The sequence below is a fragment of the Chelonia mydas genome, chromosome 3 (genome assembly GCF_015237465.2).
Source record: "Chelonia mydas isolate rCheMyd1 chromosome 3, rCheMyd1.pri.v2, whole genome shotgun sequence".
Lineage (NCBI taxonomy): Eukaryota > Metazoa > Chordata > Testudines > Cheloniidae > Chelonia > Chelonia mydas.
In genome coordinates this window covers 176915022-176938048 of record NC_057851.1, presented here as the reverse complement: position 1 = coordinate 176938048, position 23027 = coordinate 176915022, and the positions used below count along the sequence as shown (strand labels likewise).

Genomic DNA, 23027 nt, shown 5'->3' with positions numbered 1-23027 from the left:
GCTCTGCTTTATTCTAAGTACAGTCCCAACTAGCTGTGCTGAACAACAACAAGAGCTTCTCAGCACCCTGCCTAGACTCTCTTTAAGGGCTGAGCTTCCTAAACAGACACAATCCCACAACTATAAGAATGATTTGATGTCTAGTGAATGTGTCCTTCAGTGACTTGTGAGGATCAATACATTTTGCTTATGACAAAACAAGTTCAGAGGTGCTTTAACAGGGTAATAATGACCTATCTACTGGTACCTCTCAAGGTTCACAGCACTTGGAGTCTGATCCAAATCCCACTGAAGTCAAATAAAGTCTTTCCATTGACATCAGTGGGCTTTAGATCAGGCCCTTCATTGACCAGATAATTTTAATCGCCTGTCCATATTGCACATTATATTTTTCTGGTTGCAAAAAAGGGACCAAATCCATTCAGGAGAGCCAACCTGACAAGGAAAGGGTAACTTTTCATGTATGTCTGTGCAGATGCCTTTAAGGATTTTTTCTATCTAGTAACCAGTTGTAATACAGAATTTAGTGGCCTTGGATTTCTAAAATTAGCTCGCTAACTCCCTATTTACACTCCTAACTAAAAGAAGTCTCAGCTGCAGACGTGTTGTGCACCCACAATGTTTACTGAAGTAAATGAGAAATGTGCCTGCTCAGTTTCTGAAAGTCAGTCCACTTTTACCTAGGAGCCTAAACAATGATTTAGGTGTCTAAACGTAGACACCCACATTTGAAAACTGTGGCCAATGGGACTGCTTACATGAGTAAGGCAAGCAATATTTAGGCTTTTATCTTTAGGGGTGTGGGTTAGGGCATGAAAAAATTAATGTGATATCCTGGACTATCTCTGGCTGTACATCAAAGATGACCCAGGGATCTTATTTAAATTTGCAGCCACTAAACACAATTACTGTTAAATAGAGTCCATTGGATTTCATTTGTTTTTTAATACACAGCTGTGGAGAGATCATCAGTCAGATTAAGGTCTCATGCTAAAAGACGCAAGAATATTTTTGGATTATACTTCATTTTAAGGGCAAATTTAATTATCACTGAATTATGATGACATCCCCATGGGAGCAGATATGGCAACTGCAGTAGTGCAAGCGACATTCACAATGAGGAGCGCTATTTAAATGAAAATAAAATTAAGCTGAATACCAAATGAACTCATATTAAAAGGATTTAATCATCCAATGCCAAGTATAAATGAAAGCCATTGCTGAAACACTGCCATTGTTGAAAGGAAGCAGAGTGAAAATGTTTATGACCATTTGTATAAAAGATAATTGAAATGCATTCATATTGTTTCAAACAATTATCATAATTACAAGTGCAAAAATTCTTACAGATATTTGAGGCTTGGAAGATTCTGAAAGGCGTCTTGGTCAATGTATACAAGGTTATTTGCTTTCTCAATTCTTCTGCAAAAGGAGAAAATAAAACATTACAGCAAATGGATCAGTGCCTTTTTAAATAGATCCAGGGCTTTGCTTAGATAGAGGAGAGCAATAAATTGGGGGCATTTCTGACAGGGGATAACTCTACATGCCTCCAAAGGAGCAGCCAGCCAGAATTTAGCAGAGTCAGAATCCCAGCCCTCTACCTATTTTACCATATTGCCAATAGTTGAGGAAGTGTTTTAGATCAAAGAGTGAGAGTGTTGAGGGCAAGAGATGAGGGAAGCATCTGGTTGAAAAAAGGAAGGGGCGGTGGGAAGTGAAGGACGTAGACAGATGAAAAGAGAGATCCCAAACATACATGTGTGCATTTGAATTTTTAAAGTACATCTGAACCAAACCCTTTGATATCTGGCCACCACTAGTCTTTAGATTTCTATCCTACGATCTTATGTTGCTCACTTACTTACATTTCATGTAGTTTGGGAAGGTTGGAAAACACATTAGCTTCTATGACTTCCAAGGCATCATTCTGGGAGATCTCTCTGTGGAGAAAAGAAGTTGAGATATTTCATGCAATGCTACAAGTGAAAAGATAAACCAAAGAAGTATGGGTATTTGGTGAAGAATGATACCTAGAATTTATATGGCACCTTTCATCCACAGGCCTCAAAGTACTTTATGAAGGAGGTAAGTATCATTAGTCCCATTTTATAGATGAGGAAACGGGCCCAGAGAGGTGAAGCAGGCCTGTGGCAGAGCTGGGAATAGATGCAGGTCTGCTGAGTCCCAGTCATGTGCTCTATTCACTAGACCATACTGCCTCCCAAAGGTATTATAAATTTTGACAGGTGCCTGCACATATGAAATTACAGTGCAGGATCTATGGGCCACAGACTGTTTACTGGATCTCACTGAATTTCACTGGATCTCACTGTTTACTGGATCATCACTGAATGTTAATATTGATTTAGCCAAAACTTTCATAACCTTATGATGCGGAGAGGGGAACTTTAAATGTAACAGCTCTGAAGAGGTAGGATTTTTGATTCCATAGTAACACATACTATGATTTCGTCCTGGTGTAAAATGTTCAGCTTACTTTAAAAATGTTATAGCAAACACATTTCCAGAGTTCTGCTGTCAGAAGGCAGGAAGCCACAGAGGCGGTACAGCTCTCCCGTCCCCAGCAGAACAATCTGAAGAAAGCTCCACCTAATCTAGCTCATGATATTTATATGTGAGTGATGCCTCTTATGTATAGTTTCAAAATCGCAGAACAAAAATGGGTACAGTTTTCTTTTATGAGCTGAAACTGCAGCTGTGCCAGAATACATGCAGCTGAACACCACCCTTTGCTCCACTTATCTCTGGGAGAGTTTCAGCCCATGGTGTAACTTAGAGTAGCCACAGGACTGCTTTATATTACACCAGTTTGTTATGGTCACCAAAGGGCTACCAGAGAGAAACTGCCATACTGCAACATGCTCTGGCCAAGCCCTCTATGTTGAGGGGCATCAGGAGAGGCAGGCTAGAGCTGGCTATTCCAGAGGGTTACCAATCTGCCAGTTTAGAGATCAGAACAAAGGATCCATTTCTCAGGCTTGGAACTGGTCCATGAAGTACATTTTGAGATTCAGATGTAACTCACTAATGGGAGGACACACCAGCACACAGCTGCCAAATGAAGCCCTGTGAAATGGGTCATATTGTATATCAGACACCCCTTATTTATGGTTATTTTGTTCTTTTGAAATTAAGGTAGCTATTGCAAATGGATTCATACAAGGCCCAAAGTAAAATAGTAAGAGACAGTAACTATAGGTAAGAGATCAATTATAAAAATAGTTAAAAACTAATATATATGAAATATCCCTCTTTGTTTTGAGCAGCCACTGAACTATGCCTACCAAGTAGGCTGCCCATTAAAAAAAAAAATCTTGCCTGCCTCTTTATTATGTATTTTGTTTGTTTGTATTTAAATAAAAAAACACTACTTTTTTTAAACATTAGCAATTCAGATCTTGTCAACTCTCAAAAACTCTACAGTGACTGGAGAACAAATGAATTTATTGTATCCCAAGAGACTGACTGATGAGCAATTGAGAAAGGACATGATTTTACCCACACTGCAATGGGAATTGCATTTATTTAGCTGAGGGCTTTATTGCTACAGAATCCTCACCTCACATACCAGCTCCTCCTTATTATTTATTTATATTACAGTTGCACCAATATGCCTCAGCTGAGTTTGGGGCTCCACTGTGGTATGAATTATAGGAACACATAGTATGAGACCCTGCCCCAAGGATCCTACAAACCAAATAGACAAAACTTGGGAGGGAAGACAGAGGCACAGAAAAGTGAAATGGCCATCAAGGGTTAAAATCAGTAAGTTAATGACACAGCTGGGAACAGAAACCAGGTGAGTCCCGATCCACTGTCCTAGCCATTGGATCATGCTGCCTCCAGAGTTTACTATAGTGTACAGAATTAAATCCAACCAAAATATTTTCCATTCCATTCCCATCTTCTCACGATGACATATAAAATATGCATGATGAGTAATCACCTTTTATTGTATATTTATATGATACTGCAAACTGCTTGCTCAAGTACACTTTAAAAGACTGAATGAAACCAATGTTGTTTGAAGCAGCCTTTTAAGAGTTCCTTTTATTATTATTAATTATTATTATTATTTATGAACAGCACATTTGCTGCTTTGGGCAATCTAAAAATCTGTCATCTACAAAAAGGCAAATCCACAGAAAACGCAGAACATTTTACACCTCCAAATGAGATTAGTCAGGAGAAGTCCATGCTGCAAAACAGCACAGAGACAAAGGCTGCAGATTTATTTGCCCTTTGTGATGTAGGTTTTTTGCAGGGCACAATAAAGGCACCGAGATACAGTAAACTATACTATATGAGCTCTCCAACAGATGGTGCTGCTGAGGTTAATAATGTTTCATGAGTTGACCCAATAAAATGTGTGAATCCAGTGCTTTGACAGGGCTGGAAAGTCTTATCTGGCATATATTTTGGGTATGTTTTTAGAAGAATGCTTATTTATTAAATGGTTCTGCGCCAGAAGTATGCTTTTGACTTTGGGAAATTATAGAGGGTTTTGTGTTACTTTTAAGAAAACTGTTTAAAGGAGGTCAGGCTAAAGCTTGGGCTAAGCAGTCCACAATGTTTTCAAAAGGGGAGAGGAGACTAAATGATTAAAAAAGAAGGGAAAGGAAGGAAGACAGAAATCTCTGGTTTTCTTTTAAAATATTATTTTAAAAAAATCTAACCACACCGTTTGCACAAAGTGGGGTTTTGTTCACCAAATGTTTGGGGAATAAATATTCACGTTCACATGCATATAATGGTATTTGTGTGCAAGCAAGAGTATTTGTTATTAGTTATCCACTGTCTGTCATTTGTTATTCTCCTGTTTAAAATTTTCATTCAACCAGGTAAGGATGAGAAACAACAGCACGATTTAGGTGACCAATCACACCCCACGAATAGCGAATGGAAGTGAGCAGTTTGCAAACAGCACAATTGATGATGTTTGTTTTCATTAATTGATGAATAGTGATTAAATTAGTCACACTCCTAATCTGTTGATGGACAAAACACAAACATGTGACAATTGTTCTCTTGGCTGACACTGGGGATTGAACAGGGGAATCTCAAGAACTAAGAGTACGAAGCGCTAGACCTTAAGTGAAAGGACCAGTTGAAAACAACCACCTCCTTTGTCGGTCAGGCACTGATGAGAACAGGTAGTACACTAATACCATATAATAGTGAGCTACGAACAGAAAAAAGGACTACATTTACTGGATAATTTATGTGCAATAAATAATACTATCTGCTTTAGTACCAGCAATCATTGCAAATCCAGATAGGAATTGAGGCATCATTTCTGATTTATACAAGTTTTTGCACAGGTATGTGCAGACAATCAGGAACAATTTCCAAAATATCAAAGAGGAAACAAACTAAAGCCCTGTTCTTGCAAAGCACCTCCATGCATGCTTATAGAATCATAGAATATCAGGGTTGGAAGGGACTTCTGGAGGTCATCTAGTCCAACGCCCTGCTCAAAGCAGGACCAATCCCCAATTTTTGCCCCAGATCCCTAAATGGCCCCCTCAAGGATTGAACTCACAACCCTGGATTGAGCAGGCCAATGCTCAAACCACAGAGCTATCCTTACTTTGCACCATAAGTTTAAGTACACAAGTTGTTTCATTTAAATCAATAGCACTACTCATAATCTTCAAATTAATCATGTGCATTAAGTGCTCTGTTGGATCAGGGCCTAAACCAAGAAAGAGAATACAAGACAGATGTTTGTCAGAAGACATAATGCAAGTTTGTTTCTATGATTCTATTACTCAGGTACTTTGCTATGATTCTATTACTCTATGTTACCAAATGGGCTCAAAATTACGTTACTAGCTATGGCCTATTACATTCAAGTTGGCAATACAAAGGCACTCTCTTGGCTGAAAGACTATATTTGTCTGGCAGGTTAAAGCCTCAAAAGTCTTTTAATTCCAGCACGTTTCAAGAAAGAACTGTCTCTTCTGTGGTGGATGTTTGTATTTTGTAGGAAACGGGTTTTACTTGCCTCTCCCAAAAGCCCACATCTTCACAATCATCTTCCCCAAACCAATTAATAGAATCATAGAAGATTAGGGTTAGAAGAGACCTCAGGATGTCATCTAGTCCAACCCCCTGCTCAAAGCAGGACCAATCCCCAACTAAATCATCCCAGCCAGGGCTTTGTCAAGCCAGGCCTTAAAAACATCTAAGGATGGAGATTCCACCACCTCCCTAGGTAACCCAGTCCATTGCTTCACCACCCTTCTAGTGAAATAGTTTTTCCTAATATCCAACCTAGACCTCCCCCACTGCAACTTGAGACCATTGCTCCTTGTTCTGTCTTCTGCCACCACTGAGAACAGCCAAACTCCATCCTCTTTGGAACCCCCCTTCAGGTAGTTGAAGGCTGTTATCAAATCTTCCCTCACTCTTCTCTTCTGCAGACTAAATAAGTCCAGTTCCCTCAGCCTCTCCTTATAAGTCATGTGCCCCAACCCCTAATCATTTTCGTTGGCCTCCACTGGACTCTCTCCAATTTGTCCACATCCCTTCTCTAGTGGGGGGCTCAAAACTGGATGCAATACTCCAGATGTGGCCTCACCAGTTTCGAATAGAGGGAAATAATCACTTTCCTCGATCTGTTAGTATAGGGGCAAGGTTGCAGAAGATTGGCGAGGAGCTAAGTGGTGGACTGAGTATGTGACTGGATGTAAGCGGAGGATGCAGGCAGTTTCAATTAACTTTGTCCAACAGACCCTGCCAAAAGACATTTTAGCATAGCTCAGCATATTTTTGCCTGTAAACAAGTCAGTTTATGTAATAAGCATAAATCGTACATATAAGAATGTAGCCAGCTGTTGACCCCATGTAACCCTGAGATAAGCACGGAGAATATAGTGCTGCAGAGGACTCCCCCCAGTGGAGTCCTGCCTGGTCAGCTGTCCCGAACGGCCAGAGTCCCCTGCAGCCCCTCCGCGCATCCTAGGGGCTCCCCGCGCAGATTGGAGTGTAAGTTCTTCCTTCCTTCAATAAAGCATAGTTTACTATTATTAGGCCTGAGAGTCCTCCTTTCGCTGGTATCTTCCCCCCCAGCCCTTGCGGGCACAGTTGGCAATGTTCCTACTAATGCACTTCAGAGTATGTGACTAGATTAATTTATTGCCACTTATCTTTTATTTTGTTACTTTTCCTCTTTGTTTTGATGGTTTGTCTATAATAATTTAGAAAATTTTGATCAGAGAAAAACCAAATGTCAAATTATTGAAATCCTCCAGGAAATGGAATTACCTTTCTCTGCCCAACTCTTGTGTAGTGTCATTTGTTTACACTGTGATGGCTTCACTCTTTATAATCAGATAATTATCCCTTGCATCCCATTCCCCTATTCACATCCTGTCCCAATATTTCCTAACCTAATCCTCAAATAATTGGCTCTAGATATTGCCAAACATTCAAAAATCATGAGTCAGAGCTGCTCACCCTCCCCCACAAAAGAATGAGGTTGATGTTTAAAAAAGAGAGAGTTATATGTGATTCTTTTTATTTGCATTTGGGTTGTTGAGCTGCTAGGGTTCACGCAAGTCACATTTTCCAGTTATCCTCTATAACTATGAGAGCTGAGATTCTCATGAATGCTCCAGGAGCTGTGGCTTTTGTAAGAACACCAAATATCATGAGACACAGGATAGAATCACAAGAGTAGACAATACTGACTTAACCAGGAGATCTTCAATGATCTAAAAATTAAAAAAAAAAGAGTCCTACAAAAAGTTGAAACTAGGTCATATTACAAAGGATGAATATAAACAAATAACACAAGTATGTAGGGACAAAATCAGAATGGCCAAGGCACAAAATGAGATCAAACTAGCTAGAGACATAAAGGGTAAAAAGAAAACATTCTACAAATATTTTAGAAGCAAGAGGAAGACCAAGGACAGGGTAGGCCCATTACTCAATGGGGGCGGGGGGGAATAATAACAGAAAATGTAGAAATGTCAGAAGTGCTTAATGACTTCTTTGTTTTGCTTTTCACCAAGAAGGTTGGTGGTGATCGGATGTCTAACATAGTGAATGCCAGTGAAAATGAGGTAGGATCAGAGGCTAAAATAGGAAAAGAACAAGTTAAAAATTACTTAGACAAATTAGATGTCTTCAGGTCACCAGTGAAATGCATCCTAGAATACTCAAGGAGCTGACTGAGGAGATATCTGAGCCATTAGTGATTATCTTTGAAAAATCATGGAAGATGGGAGAGATTCCAGAAGACTGGAAAAGGGCAAATATAGTGCCAATCTAAAAAAAGGGAAATAAGATAACCCAGGGAATTACAGACCAGTCATCTTAACGTCTGTACCTGGAAAGATAATAGAGCAAATAATTAAGGAATCAATTTGCAAACATCTAGAAGATAATAAGGTGATAAGTAATAGTCCTCATGGATTTGTCAAGAACAAATTGTGTCAAAGCAACCTGATAGCTTTCTTTGGCAGGGTAACAAGCCTTGTGGACGGGGCGGGGGGACGGTAGATGTGGTATATCTTGACTTTAGTAAAACTTTTGATACTGTCTCACGTGACCTTCTCATAAACAAACTAGGGAAATGCAACCTAGATGGAGCTACTATAAGGTGGGTGCAAAACTGGTTGGAAAACCATTCCCAAAGAGTAGTTATCAGTCGTTCACAGTCATGCTGGAAAGGCATAATCAGTGGGGTCCTGCAGGGATCAGTTCTGGGTCTGGTTCTGTTCAATATCTTCATCAATGATTTTGATAATGGCATAGAGAGTATACTTATAAAGTTTCTGGATGATAGCAAGCTGGGAGGGGTTGCAAGTGCTTTGGAGGATAGAATTAAAATTCAAAATGATCTCGACAAACTGGAGAAATGGACTGAAGTAAATAGGGTGAAATTCAATAAGGACAAATACAAAGTACTTAATTTAGTAAGGAACAATAAGTTGCACACATACAAAATGGGAAATGACTGCCTGGGAAGGAGTACTGCAGAAAGGGATATGGGGGTCTTAGTGGACCACAAGCTAAATATGAGTCAACAGTGTAATACTGTTGCAAAAAAAAAAGCGATCAGCATTCTGGGATGTATTAGCAGGAGTGTTGTAAGCAAGACACGAGAAGTAATTCTTCTGCTCTACTCCGTGGTGATTAAGCCTCAACTGGAGTATTGTGTCCAATTCTGGGCGCCACATTTCAGGAAATACGTGGACAAATTGGAGAAAGTCAAGAGAAGAGCAACAAAAATGATTAAAGGTCGAGAAAACATGACCTATGAGGGAAGATGGAAAAAATTGGGTTTGTTTAGTCTGGAAAAGAGAAGACTGAGAGGGGACATGATAGCAGTTTTCAAGTACATACAAGGTTGTTACAAGGAGGAGGGAGAAGAATTGTTCTTCTTAACCTCTGAGGATAGGACAAGAAGCAATAGGCTTAAATTGTAGAAAGGGAGGTTTAGGTTGGATATTAGGAAAAACTTCCTAACTGTCAGGGTGGTTAAGCACTGGAATAAATTGCCTAGGGAGGGAGTGGAATCTCCATCATTGGAAATTTTTAAGAGCAGGTTAGACAAGCACCTGTCAGGAATGGTCTAGATAATACTTAGTCCTGCCATGAGTGTAGGGAACTGGACTAGATGACCTCTCGAGGTCCCTTCCAGTCCTATGATCCTGTGATCATATAGGAAGAACAGTACAAAAGAATGGCATCTAGTTTTTAATAGCAGTACACATACATACAAACACCATTAGGGGAGAATTCTATTACTAATTCTAATACATTAAACGAAGTAGTGAAGCTGAGAACAGCAGGTGCCTCATACTGGCACAGTATACTCTCAGAAGGAAAACTGAAAACCTCTTACTCTTCTGATTTGGCTGTAAAACTAACTTCCCAAGTTTATGAGCAGACTTTGAATATTCACCAAAGCTGAACATACAAGTGTGTCACCCCCACATCAGTGAAAATAAATCACAAGAGATTTTTTTTTAACCATTTCAGACATTAGTTCATGTTTTCTTAATTAATCATTGTGACATAAAAGAAGGAGTTGATTAAGAGTGGCCGGTCTGGTGCCTCTTAAGCCAATCATGGGAAAAACAGTATATATTAATAAATATATTAACAACAACAATTGCAAACTTATTGCACAAAGATTTTTTGTCAGATGCCAACCTTATGTTCTTTCTACAAACATCTCTAAAGTGTTTCTCTAAAGCAGTGGTTTTCAACCTGTGGTCCGTGGACCCTGGGAGTCTGCAGATCATGCCTCATATTTCCAAAGGGGTCTGCACCTCCTTTTGAAATTTTTTAGTTGTCTGTGAATGAAAAAAACATTGAAAACCACTGCCCTAAAAAGCCTTCAGCCTCCCTGAGTCTGAGTAACACTTTCTCTGCGCAGTGCCTATTTCTGGCACAAGGATTCCCCTTTTGTTTGTTCTCTACAGACTCATTTTCTCCCTCCACAATAATAAGTAATTATTCTGGTCTTTTCTGCCTAATTTATGACTTGTTCCTGCAAACATTTATACACAAGCTTAACTTTAGGCTTAGTGAGTAACTTTAGTGACTTATCTCACTGAAATCCTATTGCATCGATATCTACAGAATTGGGGCCTTTGGTTGTAATCTCCTTCAGAGGACGACCTCTTCTTTTATTCTTGTAAAGTGACTTCCACATTTATGCCATTATATTATAATACACAGAAACAATAAAATCCTAGCAAAGAGCTAGTGTGCATTTCAAAGACTTTGGGAAGAAGGAGGACTATAATGATGACATACAAACTGCAACACTGCACTTGGGACAAAACTGTGTCCAGCCGTCACCCAGAAACCTGGGACAACTAAACACACCTCCTACAGCATGCCCTTTACAGGCAGAACTTCCCCACTCACAAGCACTCTGAGACTTCATACAAACAAAGAAACCTTTATTAGAGGAAAAGGGACACAATCAAAACCTGGGGAAAACACAGTAAAAGAAATATATATGTAATGAAAGAGGAAAATACATTCCCCCTCCCAGTAACTTGGCAGTAATGTATCTAAATCCCTTCCCTCCTGCCAGAGAGAACATCCCACAGGTAATAGTCCATTGACCACACCTCACCCACCCACCAAACCCACGCTCAGTTTGGATCTGCAAGTATCACTAGTCCAAGTGTCTCCTTGTAGGGGTGTCTCCCGTCTACCACCTAGCCTAGTGAGCAAACTTCATTAAGGGGCTGGGTAGGCGGGAATTTACCACAGTCCACTGAGCTCTGTTGCTGTCCTCTGCATCTCTTGCTACAGAGTCTCTGCGCCATCTCTCACAGCAAAGTCCTCACTCTTTGTGGTCTCCCACAGCACAGTACACATGGGAGGACAGTCAGGAACACTTAGGCTCTTTGAACAGAGTCCTCACTGCTTAGAAGCAGGTGCTTTGCCACAAAGCAAAACTCTGTCCCTTCTCTGGGAGCACACTACCCGCCCCCCCGAATCCACATTTATACCTAGTTATGGTGACTCCCAAAGTGTCACAAGAGGAATTGTGGGTAGGTAGCTTATACAAGTGAAGTTCTCCAGGACAGCACTTTTCTCTTTTCAAGACTTGAGGGGATAGAAAGCTCTTTCCTGTCTGGAGCTTCTGGCAATAGGGTTTACAGAAAGAGTTGCTTGCTTATAGCACTGAACAAGAAACTTTATTAGAATACAGAACACAGCACTGTCCCCAGTGTTGCCATGTCTCATTCCCTGCTGCACAGGACATTTCCCAACCCACTCCTGACTTCCCGCTACCGATTTAAAGAGCGACTCCAATTATGGTATCCTTACACCACACCAACCTGGTAGAACAATGAGGTTTTCTATAACATTTTGAAAAAAAAAAGACATTTTTCATGAGGAACCAATAAATTTGACGTCAACAATTTTGAGAAAATTTTAATTAAATAAACCCATTTTTAATCAAAAATAGTTTTTGTTAAAAAAATTCCTATTAGCGCTAATAAATAACTGTGATTGTCTGCACTGGAGAAAGTAAAATCAGCACTTAATTTGGGCTGTGGGAGATTGTACATGTTGTGGTAGTACACATAGAGCCCAACGGATTTCAGTGGATTGGGGTCTGTATTTACACTGACATTCTTAACTTTAGAAAATGGCACTCTTTTCTGGACCATGACCCTCCCCCCCCGCAGCTTTTAAAAAAATAAATAAATGAAAGCTGCTGCATCGTATTTGCGGAGAATCCGTTGAGATTTAGGCTGTGTCTACACTAGAGACCTTACCGTGGCACAGCTATATCGATGCAACTGTGCTGCTCTAAGATCTCTTGTGTAGCCACTCTATGCTGATGGGTGAGAGCTCTCCCATCAACATAATTAAACCACCCCCAGTGAGCAGTGGGAGCTATGTCGATGGGACAAGCTAAGACATGATCTTAGTAAAGCTCAGTTACCCAAAGTACTATACACACACATATTCAGAAAAGCAAAATACAACTCAGCAGATGAACTATGGGAGCAGTTGAGTTTTCAGATTCTCAGGAATGTTTTATGCATGCATGTATTTTAGAAAAACACTGCATGCCTAATTAAAAAATAAAGGCTAATTGCTACATCATCCATCCATGTTGTCGAAAATAGTGATACATTCCACACACAAAGAGCAACCCATATACTTTGAGACTAGGTAACTTATTTTAGATTAAGGAAAACAAAGAACAAATATAAAACTCCAGTATATTTCTCATGCTGTAAGATCATTTTCAATTAATTAACATCCCTCCAGAAAGGTAGCCCTTTTAAATTTAAAGTGTACGTACACAAAAGACAGAAACAGAAATAGCTACGTACCCTTCATTCTTTGATAGAATAAAGTAAGGGTTAAAGTCTTTATGCTGCTAATCAATTAGCTATGGGGACATTATGCTTTTTTTACAAGCTTGGTTCCCATTCAACATTAATGTACAGCAGAGCTTCAAAATGGTGCAAAACCCTAAAAAGGTGCTCTTCTTTTGGGGGGAAGAGTGACTTGATTTTGATTTAGCTTAAACACAGTCCTAATTGATTTAAGATAAATCAATATAGGGCAGGTTTATATTGATTTCAGAGTGTCCAGACAACCTTTTGTAGTGATTTAACTAAATCAATTTTAAATCCCACCTTTAATTAAACCAGTGAAATTTAGCATGTATGCCAGCCCTGGTTTGCAAAAGAGGGTATCTAAGGCATTTAATTCGGAAAATACATTAAAGGCAATTTTATGTTGACAACAGTGACTGCATTTTACCTCACCTACTGCTGTAAACTCTGCCAGCCTACAAGTGCATTTAAGGACTTGAGTGGTATATAGGACTTTATGTGAACTTTTTGCAACAGCATACAGTAAGTTCAAGTATTTCTGCTGTTCAGTACAATACCATCTACCATACAGACATGTGATCCTGCTGAATGCATTTAATCTCTCAGTTCTCTCCACTTCAAGGAGAACAGCAAGCTCATATACCATGTGAGACCACTAATTTGTTATAATTTGGTCTGTCTTATAAACAGGTGCTCACATACTTAGCATGAGTGGCATGTTTTTTGTGTGCATGTATTTTTAAATGTTTTTTGGCAAGGGAAGGAAGTGGCAGTTCTGTGCTCAATAGTGACAGAAATACCCTTTTTGTTTGTGCTCATATTTGAAAAATAATGTAAAGTGAAGGTATTACTTATGACAGGAACTGGACCAGCAGCCCTGGAGACTGAAGTCCTCCATTTATCCCCAGAAGAGGCAAGGCCGAGCCAGTGACAGGGCATGCTTCCTATAATGCCTCATTAGTATGACTGGAGCACACTAATGGGTGGGAGGCTAGCCTTTCAACCTTTGGCCAACAAGGTTGCCAATTCGTGTCAATTGTGGCAGTGAGTTGAAATATGGACAACTGCTCACTAGGCATTCCTGCTTTGAGCAGGGGGTTGGACTAGATGACCTCCTGAGGTCTCTTCCAACCCTAATCTTCTATGATTCTATTAATTGGATTGAGATCATCAACTCATTTTACACAGGCCACTGTGTAATTTTCCATCAGAAAATAAACTTTATGGCCCAGCAACCTGAGCTGTATTTGAGAAGGTGACCTAGAAATGCAAGACTCTGTATTCCATTATCTCTTACCTAAGTTATCTGTCATTTATCAAACTTATTCTAATATGTTTTGTGTATTTTTTTAAAAAAACCCTTTTTTATCCTTTAGCTCTAAAATTATACATAAATTAAAGAACAGAAAAATAAAAGAGTAAAAATGAGGATGGAGGGAAAATGTGGTTGCAAAGGAAAAACTTTCTTGTTGCATATTACAACTTCATATGAATTTGAATGAATTATATTTTTAATTTGTACAGTTTAGCTGCATAAGTGGTTTTCTAGCAGTATTGTCTCTTTAAATATATGACTCAAGAGTTACCATCGTAACTTGCTTTCTAATTAGCCTTCAATTGCTAACCATCAATACAGTTAGACAAGGTCAGAGCTGGAGTAAGCCCTACAGATTTTTTTAAAAGCCTATAGAGAGTCAGTAACAGCAAGAAAGAAGCAGACTATTGAACAATCTCTACCCAAGGCTGGATACTATTCCTTTATTACTTGCTATCTGTGTAAACAAAAAGACATGTCCAATGGCAGAAAGCTTTTAACCTGCCAACAACTACACAAGATATGGAGATGAGAAGTGTAATTAAGATTTGCACTTTTAAAAGGAGACATCTCCCTTTTATTATGCTGGGCCTGATTCTGATCTCACATTAGCATAACTCAGGAGTAACTACTAAAATCAGTGGAGTTACACTGTGTAAATCTAATGTAATGAAATCCTCTGTGTCTGGAGGATTTAACTCTAGGGAGTGTGACACTGGAGAGCTTCTGTCCTCACTGCATCATAGCACTTACATATTTCTTGTCTTCAATATCAACCTCTTTGGGGGGCTTTCCTTTTTGTGACCAGGAGCAGTTGCTATCACTGGCATAATATTCTACTCACTTTACAGAGATTCTTCCTGTTGCTGATATGCTATGTCTCATCCTGAAAGTACAGCACGTGGTAACACAGTAGTCTGAAAACATAATATGCGTCTTAACTTATGTCTACTTTGCAATTGGGGTATGTTTTTGCAGCCTATGTAGACATACCAGAGTTAGCCTTAATCTACCTAGTTTAGGTACCAACACCAGTGAAGTTGTAACAGTATGGGCTTCAGGATAGGCTGTAAAAGTTTGCCTGGGACGCTGGGTCAGGGTTCTCTCTAATTTTCCCCATGCATGTGTAGACATAATTTTGTTATGTGCACCAATATGGAGGTGATGTGTGGCAAAATCCATGTGGCAGAGATGGGGCCGAGGGGTTCGGAATGTGGGAGGGGACTCAGGACTGAGGCAGAGGGTTGGGGTGGGGGGAGGTGAGGGTTCCGGCTGGGGGTGCGAGCTCTGGGGTGGGGCCGGGGATGAGGGACTAAGGGCTGGGGCAGAGGGTTGGGGTGCAGGGGAGGTGAGGTGGTGGAATCTCCTTCCTTAGAAGTTTTTAAGGTCAGGCTCGACAAAGCCCTGGCTGGGATGATTTAATTGGGGATCGGTCCTGCTTTGAGCAGGGGGTTGGACTAGATGACCTCCTGAGGTCCCTTCCAACCCTGATATTCTATGATTCTATGAGGGCTCCATCTGGGGCTGCGGGCTCTGGGGTGGGGATGAGGGGTATGAGGTGTGGAAGGGGGCTCTGGGCTGGGGCAGGGGGTTGGGGTGCAGGGGGGAAGGGCTCCAGCTGAGGGTAAGGGCTCTGGGGTGGGGCCAGGGATGACAGGCTGCCCCGGGGCTATGGCGAGGAGAGAAGACTCCTTCTATTTCTCTCTCTCCCTGCAGCAGCACCTGGGTTGGGGGGGAGAGGCGCCTATCCCCGCCGTGGCAGCTTTGGGGCTGGGGCTGCGGGATAGGCACCTCTCTCCCAGCTGCAGCAGGTCTGGGGCTGGGTAGAGCATCTCCCCTCGCTGCAGCAGCTCCAGTGTTAGGTGCTTAATAAGCTGCTGTGTGGCCATGCCGCTTAGAGGGAACTTAGTCCTGGGTACTTACTCAGGTAGATTGCTCACACTACTGAGGCTTTGCTGCTATTGGTTTCTCAACTAACTCGAATCTTGCTAACTTGGTTATGCTTACATGCACTGCAATCACTCCTGTGATTATGATATAACTATACTGGTAGAGGCTCTCCTTGTACTCTAGGTTCCATTAATATGAAAGAGGCAACTTGTACAGCCAGATATCATGAATACATATGGTAGCTGGGAACACATGGAAAAATAGACTCGCTTTTAAAAAATGATGTGTGTCTAGGTTCAGATTTTAACTGCCGGGAAGAGTTCCATTGAGCGCCTTTCAAGAAACACACCTTATAATACGAAAGAGAGCAAATACTGCATTCTGCTTCTAAAATCTTTTGTTTTGGTGATTAAAAATTTGGGAACAATTCAACAGGAGCCATAGAAATGGTCGAATTTAGGACATCCTAGTTAGTTTTCCAGTGCTTGAAAGATTTTTCACATCTGGCCGACTCTTTAAAGCCACTTCTGAAAACACGTGTGCTTAACTTTAAACATGAAAGTGGTCCCACTGTATTCAGTGTGCTGTTAGAATGCTTAAGCACATGCATAAATCTTTGCAGGATTGGGGGTTAAAAGTCTGAGGCCTTAATCTCCTTTCACTTATATCAGTCAAATATCAGTGTAAGTGAGATCAGAATAAGGGAATTCACTGCCAAAAAGTATTAGTTAAAGATTTCATGAAGGACATTTCATAACTAATTATAATATAATGTCCCTACCTTTAAAGAAGTAGCTAGAAAAAAGCTTGGAATTGTGGACTGTTAAACCTCACTTCAGTTCCAGGTAAATTGCTAAAAGTGATAATTAAAAATAAAATTATAAAACATGTAGATGAAGATGATATGATGAGGGTAAGCCAGCATGACTTCTGTAAAGGAAAATCATGCCTCTCTAATCTACAATAATTCTTTGAACAGGTCACACAAATTCTGGAGAAAAGAGAACAAACTGATATATTTTATATGGACTTTCAGAAAACCTTAAAGAGAGTCCTTCAAAAGAGGGTAAGAGATAAGAAACAGCAGAGATAAATGAAGATTTTTCAACATGATCAATGTTTAACAGAATTGGTACTCTTATTAATTTATATATTTATTAATGATCAGGGAAAGATAGAATGCACAATTAGCAAAATATGCAGGTGTGACGCAGCAGAGAGCAGGGTGGACTGACCGGGGAATGCCGTCTTGGTCTGCTGGGACTGTCTGCATGGGGATGGGAGAGCAGGGGATGACTCCACTGGAGTGACAGGTTTCAGAGTAGCAGCCTGAGCCTGTAACCTGAGTTGGGAGAGGGTTGGACCCAGGTGACACCTTTGCCTGGGAAACTGGACAAAGGCTGGAAGAGGAGCCGGCTGGAGGAGGAGTGAGACTGAAAGAGGGGGGTTTTGGTTTCAGTTTTTTTGGTCGAATGCAGGGAACCCCAAGGCTGGGATCTAAACTCCCTGCCCCCCAGAAGGACTTGACTGAGGGGTCCTGGTTGTACCCACAAGCTCTGTTTTAGACTGTGTTCCTACTGTCCAATAAACCTTCCATTTTACTGGCTGTCTGAGAGTCACGGTGAATCCCAGGAAGAGGGGTGCAGGGCCTGGAATCCCGCACACTCTGTGACAGCAGGGGACATAAAATTATGTAGGTAAGCCAAGTCTAAAATTCAGAGAGTGGATTAAATTCAGTGTCAATAAATGCAACTTAATGGATACTGAAAAGAATGATTTAGACTATAATATTCATGCACATTGATGGGGGTCTAAATTAACCGTATCTACTGAGGAAAAATATCCTTTCACAGTGGACAGAAAACTGAAATCCTCTGCTCAACATGCAGAAGTGGGCAATATTCAACAATGTTAGACTGCATAAAGAATAGAAAATAATTCTCAAAATATTCTAGCACCACTATGTAAATCAATTGTATGCCACTCTGTTTAGTTTTGGTCACTATCTCAGAAAGCATTTAGCAGAAAAAGCAGATGATGAGGGGTCTGGAGAGACCTTTGTATAAGGCAACATTGACAAGATTTGTGTGTATGTGTGTATGTGTTTAGCTTAGGACCTGATTCAGCAAGATATTAAAGCACATGCCTAACTGTGAGTAGGACTAGTGACTTCAGTGGCGGGGGGGTCTTAAGGCTTGAGTCTAAAAAACAACAACAACAAGCAGTCTGAGCCCAGACCAGCAAAGCACTTTATCATATAGAATATTAGGGTTGGAAGAGACCTCAGGAGGTCATCCAAGGGTGCTAAAGGAGTTGGCGGGTGTGAATGTAGACCCATTGGCCATTATCTTTGAAAACTCAAGGCGATCGGGGGAGGTCCCGGATGACTGGAAAAAGGCTAATGTAGTGCCCATCTTTAAAAAAAGGAAGGAGGAGGATCTGGGGAACTACAGGCCAGTCAGCTTCACCTCAGTCCCTGGAAAAATCATGGAGCAGATCCTCAAGGAATCAATTCTGAAGCACTTAGAGGAGAGGAAAGTGATCAGGAACAGTCAGCATGGATTCACCAAGGGCAAGTCATGCCTGACTAACCTAATTGCATTCTATGATGAGATAACTGGCTCTGTGGATGAGGGGAAAGCAGTGGACGTGTTATTCCTTGACTTTAGCAAAGCTTTTGACATGGTCTCCCATAGTATTCTTGCCAGCAAGTTAAAGAAGTATGGGCTGGATGAATGGACTATAAGGTGGATAGAAAGTTGGCTAGATAATCGGGCTCAACAGGTAGTGATCAATGGCTCCATGTCTAGTTGGCAGCCGGTATCAAGTGGAGTGCCCCAAGGTTCGGTCCTGGGGCTGGTTTTGTTCAATATCTTCATTAATGATCTGGAGGATGGCGTGGATTGCACCCTCAGCAAGTTTGCAGATGACACTAAACTGGGAGGAGTGGTAGATATGCTGGAGGGTAGGGATAGGATACAGAGGGACCTAGATAAATTAGAGGATTGGGCCAAAAGAAATCTGATGAGGTTCAACAAGGACAATTGCAGACTCCTGCACTTAGGATGGAAGAATCCCATGCACTGCTACAGATTAGGTACGGAGTGGCTAGGCAGCAGTCCCGCAGGAAAGGACCTAGTAGTTACAGTGGACAAGAAGCTGGATATGAGTCAACAGTGTGCCCTTGCTGCCAAGAAGGCTAATGGCATTTTGGGCTGTATAAGTAGGACCATTGCTAGCAGATTGAGGGACGTGATCATTCCCCTCTATTCGGCATTGGTGAGGCCTCATCTGGAGTACTGTGTCCAGTTTTGGGCCCCACACTACAGGAAGGATGTGGAAAAATTGGAAAGAGTCCAGTGGAGGGCAACAAAAATGATTAGGGAGCTGGAGCACATGATTTATGAGGAGAAGCTGAGGGAGCTGGGATTATTTAGTCTGCAGAAGAGAAGAATGAGGTAGGATTTGATAGCTGCTTTCAATTACCTGAAAGGGGGTTCCTAAGAGGATGGATCCAGACTGTTCTGTCAGTGTTACCATATGACAGAACAAGGAGTAATGGCCTCAAGTTGCAGTGGGGGAGGTTTAGGTTGGATATTAGGAAAAACTTTTTCACTAGGAGGGTGGTGAAGCACTGGAATGAGTTACCTAGGGAGGTGGTGGAATCTCCTTCCTTTGAGATTTTTAAGGTCAGACTTGACAAAGCCCTGTCTGGGATGATTTAGTTGGGGATTCGTCCTGCTTTGAGTAAGGGGTTGGACTAGATGACCTCCTGAGGTCCCTTCCACCCCTGATATTCTATGATTCTAGGAGCTAATCCAGGGGTCTCAAACACGTGGCTCGCGGGGTTCTTTCATGCGGCCCACGAAGCTCCCGCGTGCCCCCCTGCCCTTCTGCCTACTCCGTGGTGCCACGAAGCGCACCTCTCACCCCAATCCCGCACCGCTCCCTGAAGCGGCCAGAACTGTTAGGATATAAAAAGAAAAGGAGTACTTGTGGCACCTTAGAGACTAACCAATTTATTTGAGCATGAGCTTTCGTGAGCTACAGCTCACTTCATCGGATGGAGCTCATGCTCAAATAAATTGGTTAGTCTCTAAGGTGCCACAAGTACTCCTTTTCTTTTTGCGAATACAGACTAACACGGATGTTACTCTGAAACCTGTTAGGATATAGATATTCAGGCCTGTCTGTAAAGGCCTATACTCTAAGAATTTAGGTGTATTCTTATCACTTAGCTAGTTATAGAGGTATAAAAGAAAGAATCAAAATCACTGTCTGCTGGTGTAAGGGCCTTCTCTTACTGTGATAGTCTGAGGCCCTGTTGTTAGGCTAAGATCTCGTGGTTCCAGCTGCTTCCTGGAGCGGAGCAGAGCAGAGCAGAGCGGCACAGGGCCGGAGCAGAGCAGAGTGGCGCAGGGCCAGGGCAGGCAGGCAGCAAAACTGCCCTGGCCCCGGTGTGCACCGCTGCCACCCAGGAGTCGCTGTAGGTGAGCTGCGCCGGGCCAGAGCCCGCACCCCAAACCCCTCCTGCACCCCACACCTCAACTCCCTGCCCACCCCCTGCCGCATCCCACACCCCTCCTGCACCCCAACTCCATGCCCTGAGCCCCCTGCCGCACCCCACACCCCTCCTGCACCCCAACCCCCTGCCCGGAGCCCCCTGCCACACTCTGTACCCCGACCTCCTGCTGCACCCCTCCTGCACCCCACACCCCAACACCCTGTCCTGAGCCCCCTGCAGCACCCTGCACACCTCCTGCACTCCCTGCCCTGAGCCCTCTGCCGCACCCTGTACCCCGATCCCCTGCCACACCCCTCACCCCTCCTGTACCCCCCACCCCAACTCCATGCCCTGAGCTCCCTGCCATATCCTGCACCCCTCCTGCACCTCAACTCCATGCTCTGAACCCCCACCGCATCCCACACCCCTTCTGAACCCCCTGGGGGCTGGGAGGGGGCGGAGTTGGGGTGGGGACTTCAGGGAAGGGGTTGGAATGGGGACAGGGAAGGGATGGGAAGAGGTGGGGCAGGGGCGGGGCCTCACGGAAGGGGTGGAGTGGGGGCAGGGCCGGGGCAGCAAGTGGGGGGTGTCAGTGATGTGGCCCTCAGGCCAATGCACTAGTCCTCATGTGGCCCTCGTGGTCATTTGAGTTTGAGACCCCTGATCTAGTCCAATCCCCTGATCAAAGCAGGACCAACACCAGCTAAATCATCCCAGCCAAGGCTTTGCCAAGCTGGGCCTTCAAAACCTCTAAGGATGGAGATTCCATCATCTCCCTAGGTAACCCATTCCAGTGCTTCACTACCCTCCTAGTGAAATAGTGCTTCCTAATAGCCAACCTAGATCTCCCCCACTGCAACTTCAGACCATTGCTCCTTGTTCTGTCATCTGCCACCACTGAGAACAGCCGAGCTCCATCCTCTTTGGAACCCCCCTTCAGATAGTTGAAGACTGCTATCAAATCCCCCCTCACTCTTCTCTTCTGCAGACTAAATAACCCCAGTTCCCGCAGCTTCTCCTCGTAAGTCATGTGCCCCATGCTTAACTTTAAGCACGTGAGTAGGCCCATTGAGGTCAACAACAGTACTTAAACATATGCTTAAAGTGTTTTGCTGGATCAGAGCCAGAGTTAGTGTTCAGTACCTGGCAGAATGCTGCCCTTATAAGAAGGGACACACAACATAATAAAGAAAGGATAGAGAAGGAAATTGGGGTTATCCTATTTATCTTTTCTCATAATAAACTATTTTTATAAACATTTAAATCTTCATGATTCAGGACACAAACCAGCCACAAAATGATGGGGAATTAGAGGAAAAAAACCTCTCCCTCTGGACAGGTAATTCCCTAATGGTTCAATACAAGGCTTCATACTTTTATTGGAAGCAACTGGTATTAGACATTGTCAGACACAAGATTCTAGACTAGACAGACTTCTGGTCTGTTACTCTATGTCAATAAGTAAGTTCTAATAAGCTGCTGAATATATTTTAAAGTGCACAGCCAGTAGTATTTATCAATATTTTACATTATTCTCCTGTTAATTTGTAATTTCAAACTCATATGTTTGCCTTGTTAAACATGTCAGACTGCTTTCATTCTAAACCATAACAACTAGAATTTGTGCAAGCCAGCCAAGTAAACCTTAAAAATATTCTATTCTTAAATGTACTTTTTATATATTATATTTTATTATTTATTAGGTATAGATTACCTGCAATGTGCCTGGTGCTTTACAGACAAAACATAATGTACCTGTCCCACAGGGACTATGTATGCTAGGCACATAAGGCAACTGAACAGTTACCATCTGTGATGCCTGCACCAGATCCTGAAAATAAAGTGCGAAGACAAAATACCAAAACACAGAGGTGCTGGAGCACACAAGACTGACACATTTAGAAACCATTATTAAGCAGATGAAGGTGCAATTGCTTGGTCATATCAGAACAACGGGAGGAGACAATATCCCCAACAATATTTTATACAGCGAGATTTGTGATGGCTCTAGAAAGCAGGGTCTCTCTTTATGGCAGTACCATGACGTGTGTAAAAATTATATGAAGTTGTCCAACATCAATGTAGAAAGCTGGGAGGAGTGTGCAGAATCCTGTCCAATCCAGAGGCAGTATTTGGCACTGAGTGCAGCTCAGAGTATGGAAGCAAAGCGAGAAAGAAAAAAGCAGCATGCTATATCTTGGATTCCAACTCAGAAAATACATGGATCTGTGAAACTTGTAACAAGCTGTGTCACTCTCAAATTGGGCTTGTCAGCCATAAGCAAATTATGACTAGACCTCTTACGCATACACCATGATCTAGGTGACTAACAGTTGCCTAGACCTGTCCCAAAAATCTAAACAAACTATTTTATGAGTAAGCTGTTCTGAGATTGGCTAAAGTGCACAGTGGGCTAATTTCATGCTTGCTGTACACTCATTGAAATCAGTAG

At 42.1% G+C, this 23027-nt stretch overlaps 1 protein-coding gene across 1 annotated transcript in view; it reads right to left on the bottom strand.

Annotated features, from left to right (window-relative positions):
* FSHR (follicle stimulating hormone receptor) overlaps nucleotides 1–23027 on the bottom strand; it is a 158391-nt gene that overhangs the window by 57642 nt on the left and 77722 nt on the right. The window contains exons 3-4 of the mRNA XM_037895925.2: nucleotides 1869–1943; nucleotides 1348–1422 (exon numbers count right to left, since the gene is read on the bottom strand). Of these exons, the coding sequence (XP_037751853.1) occupies nucleotides 1348–1422; nucleotides 1869–1943 (150 nt within the window). The remainder of the gene's footprint in view (nucleotides 1–1347; nucleotides 1423–1868; nucleotides 1944–23027) is intronic.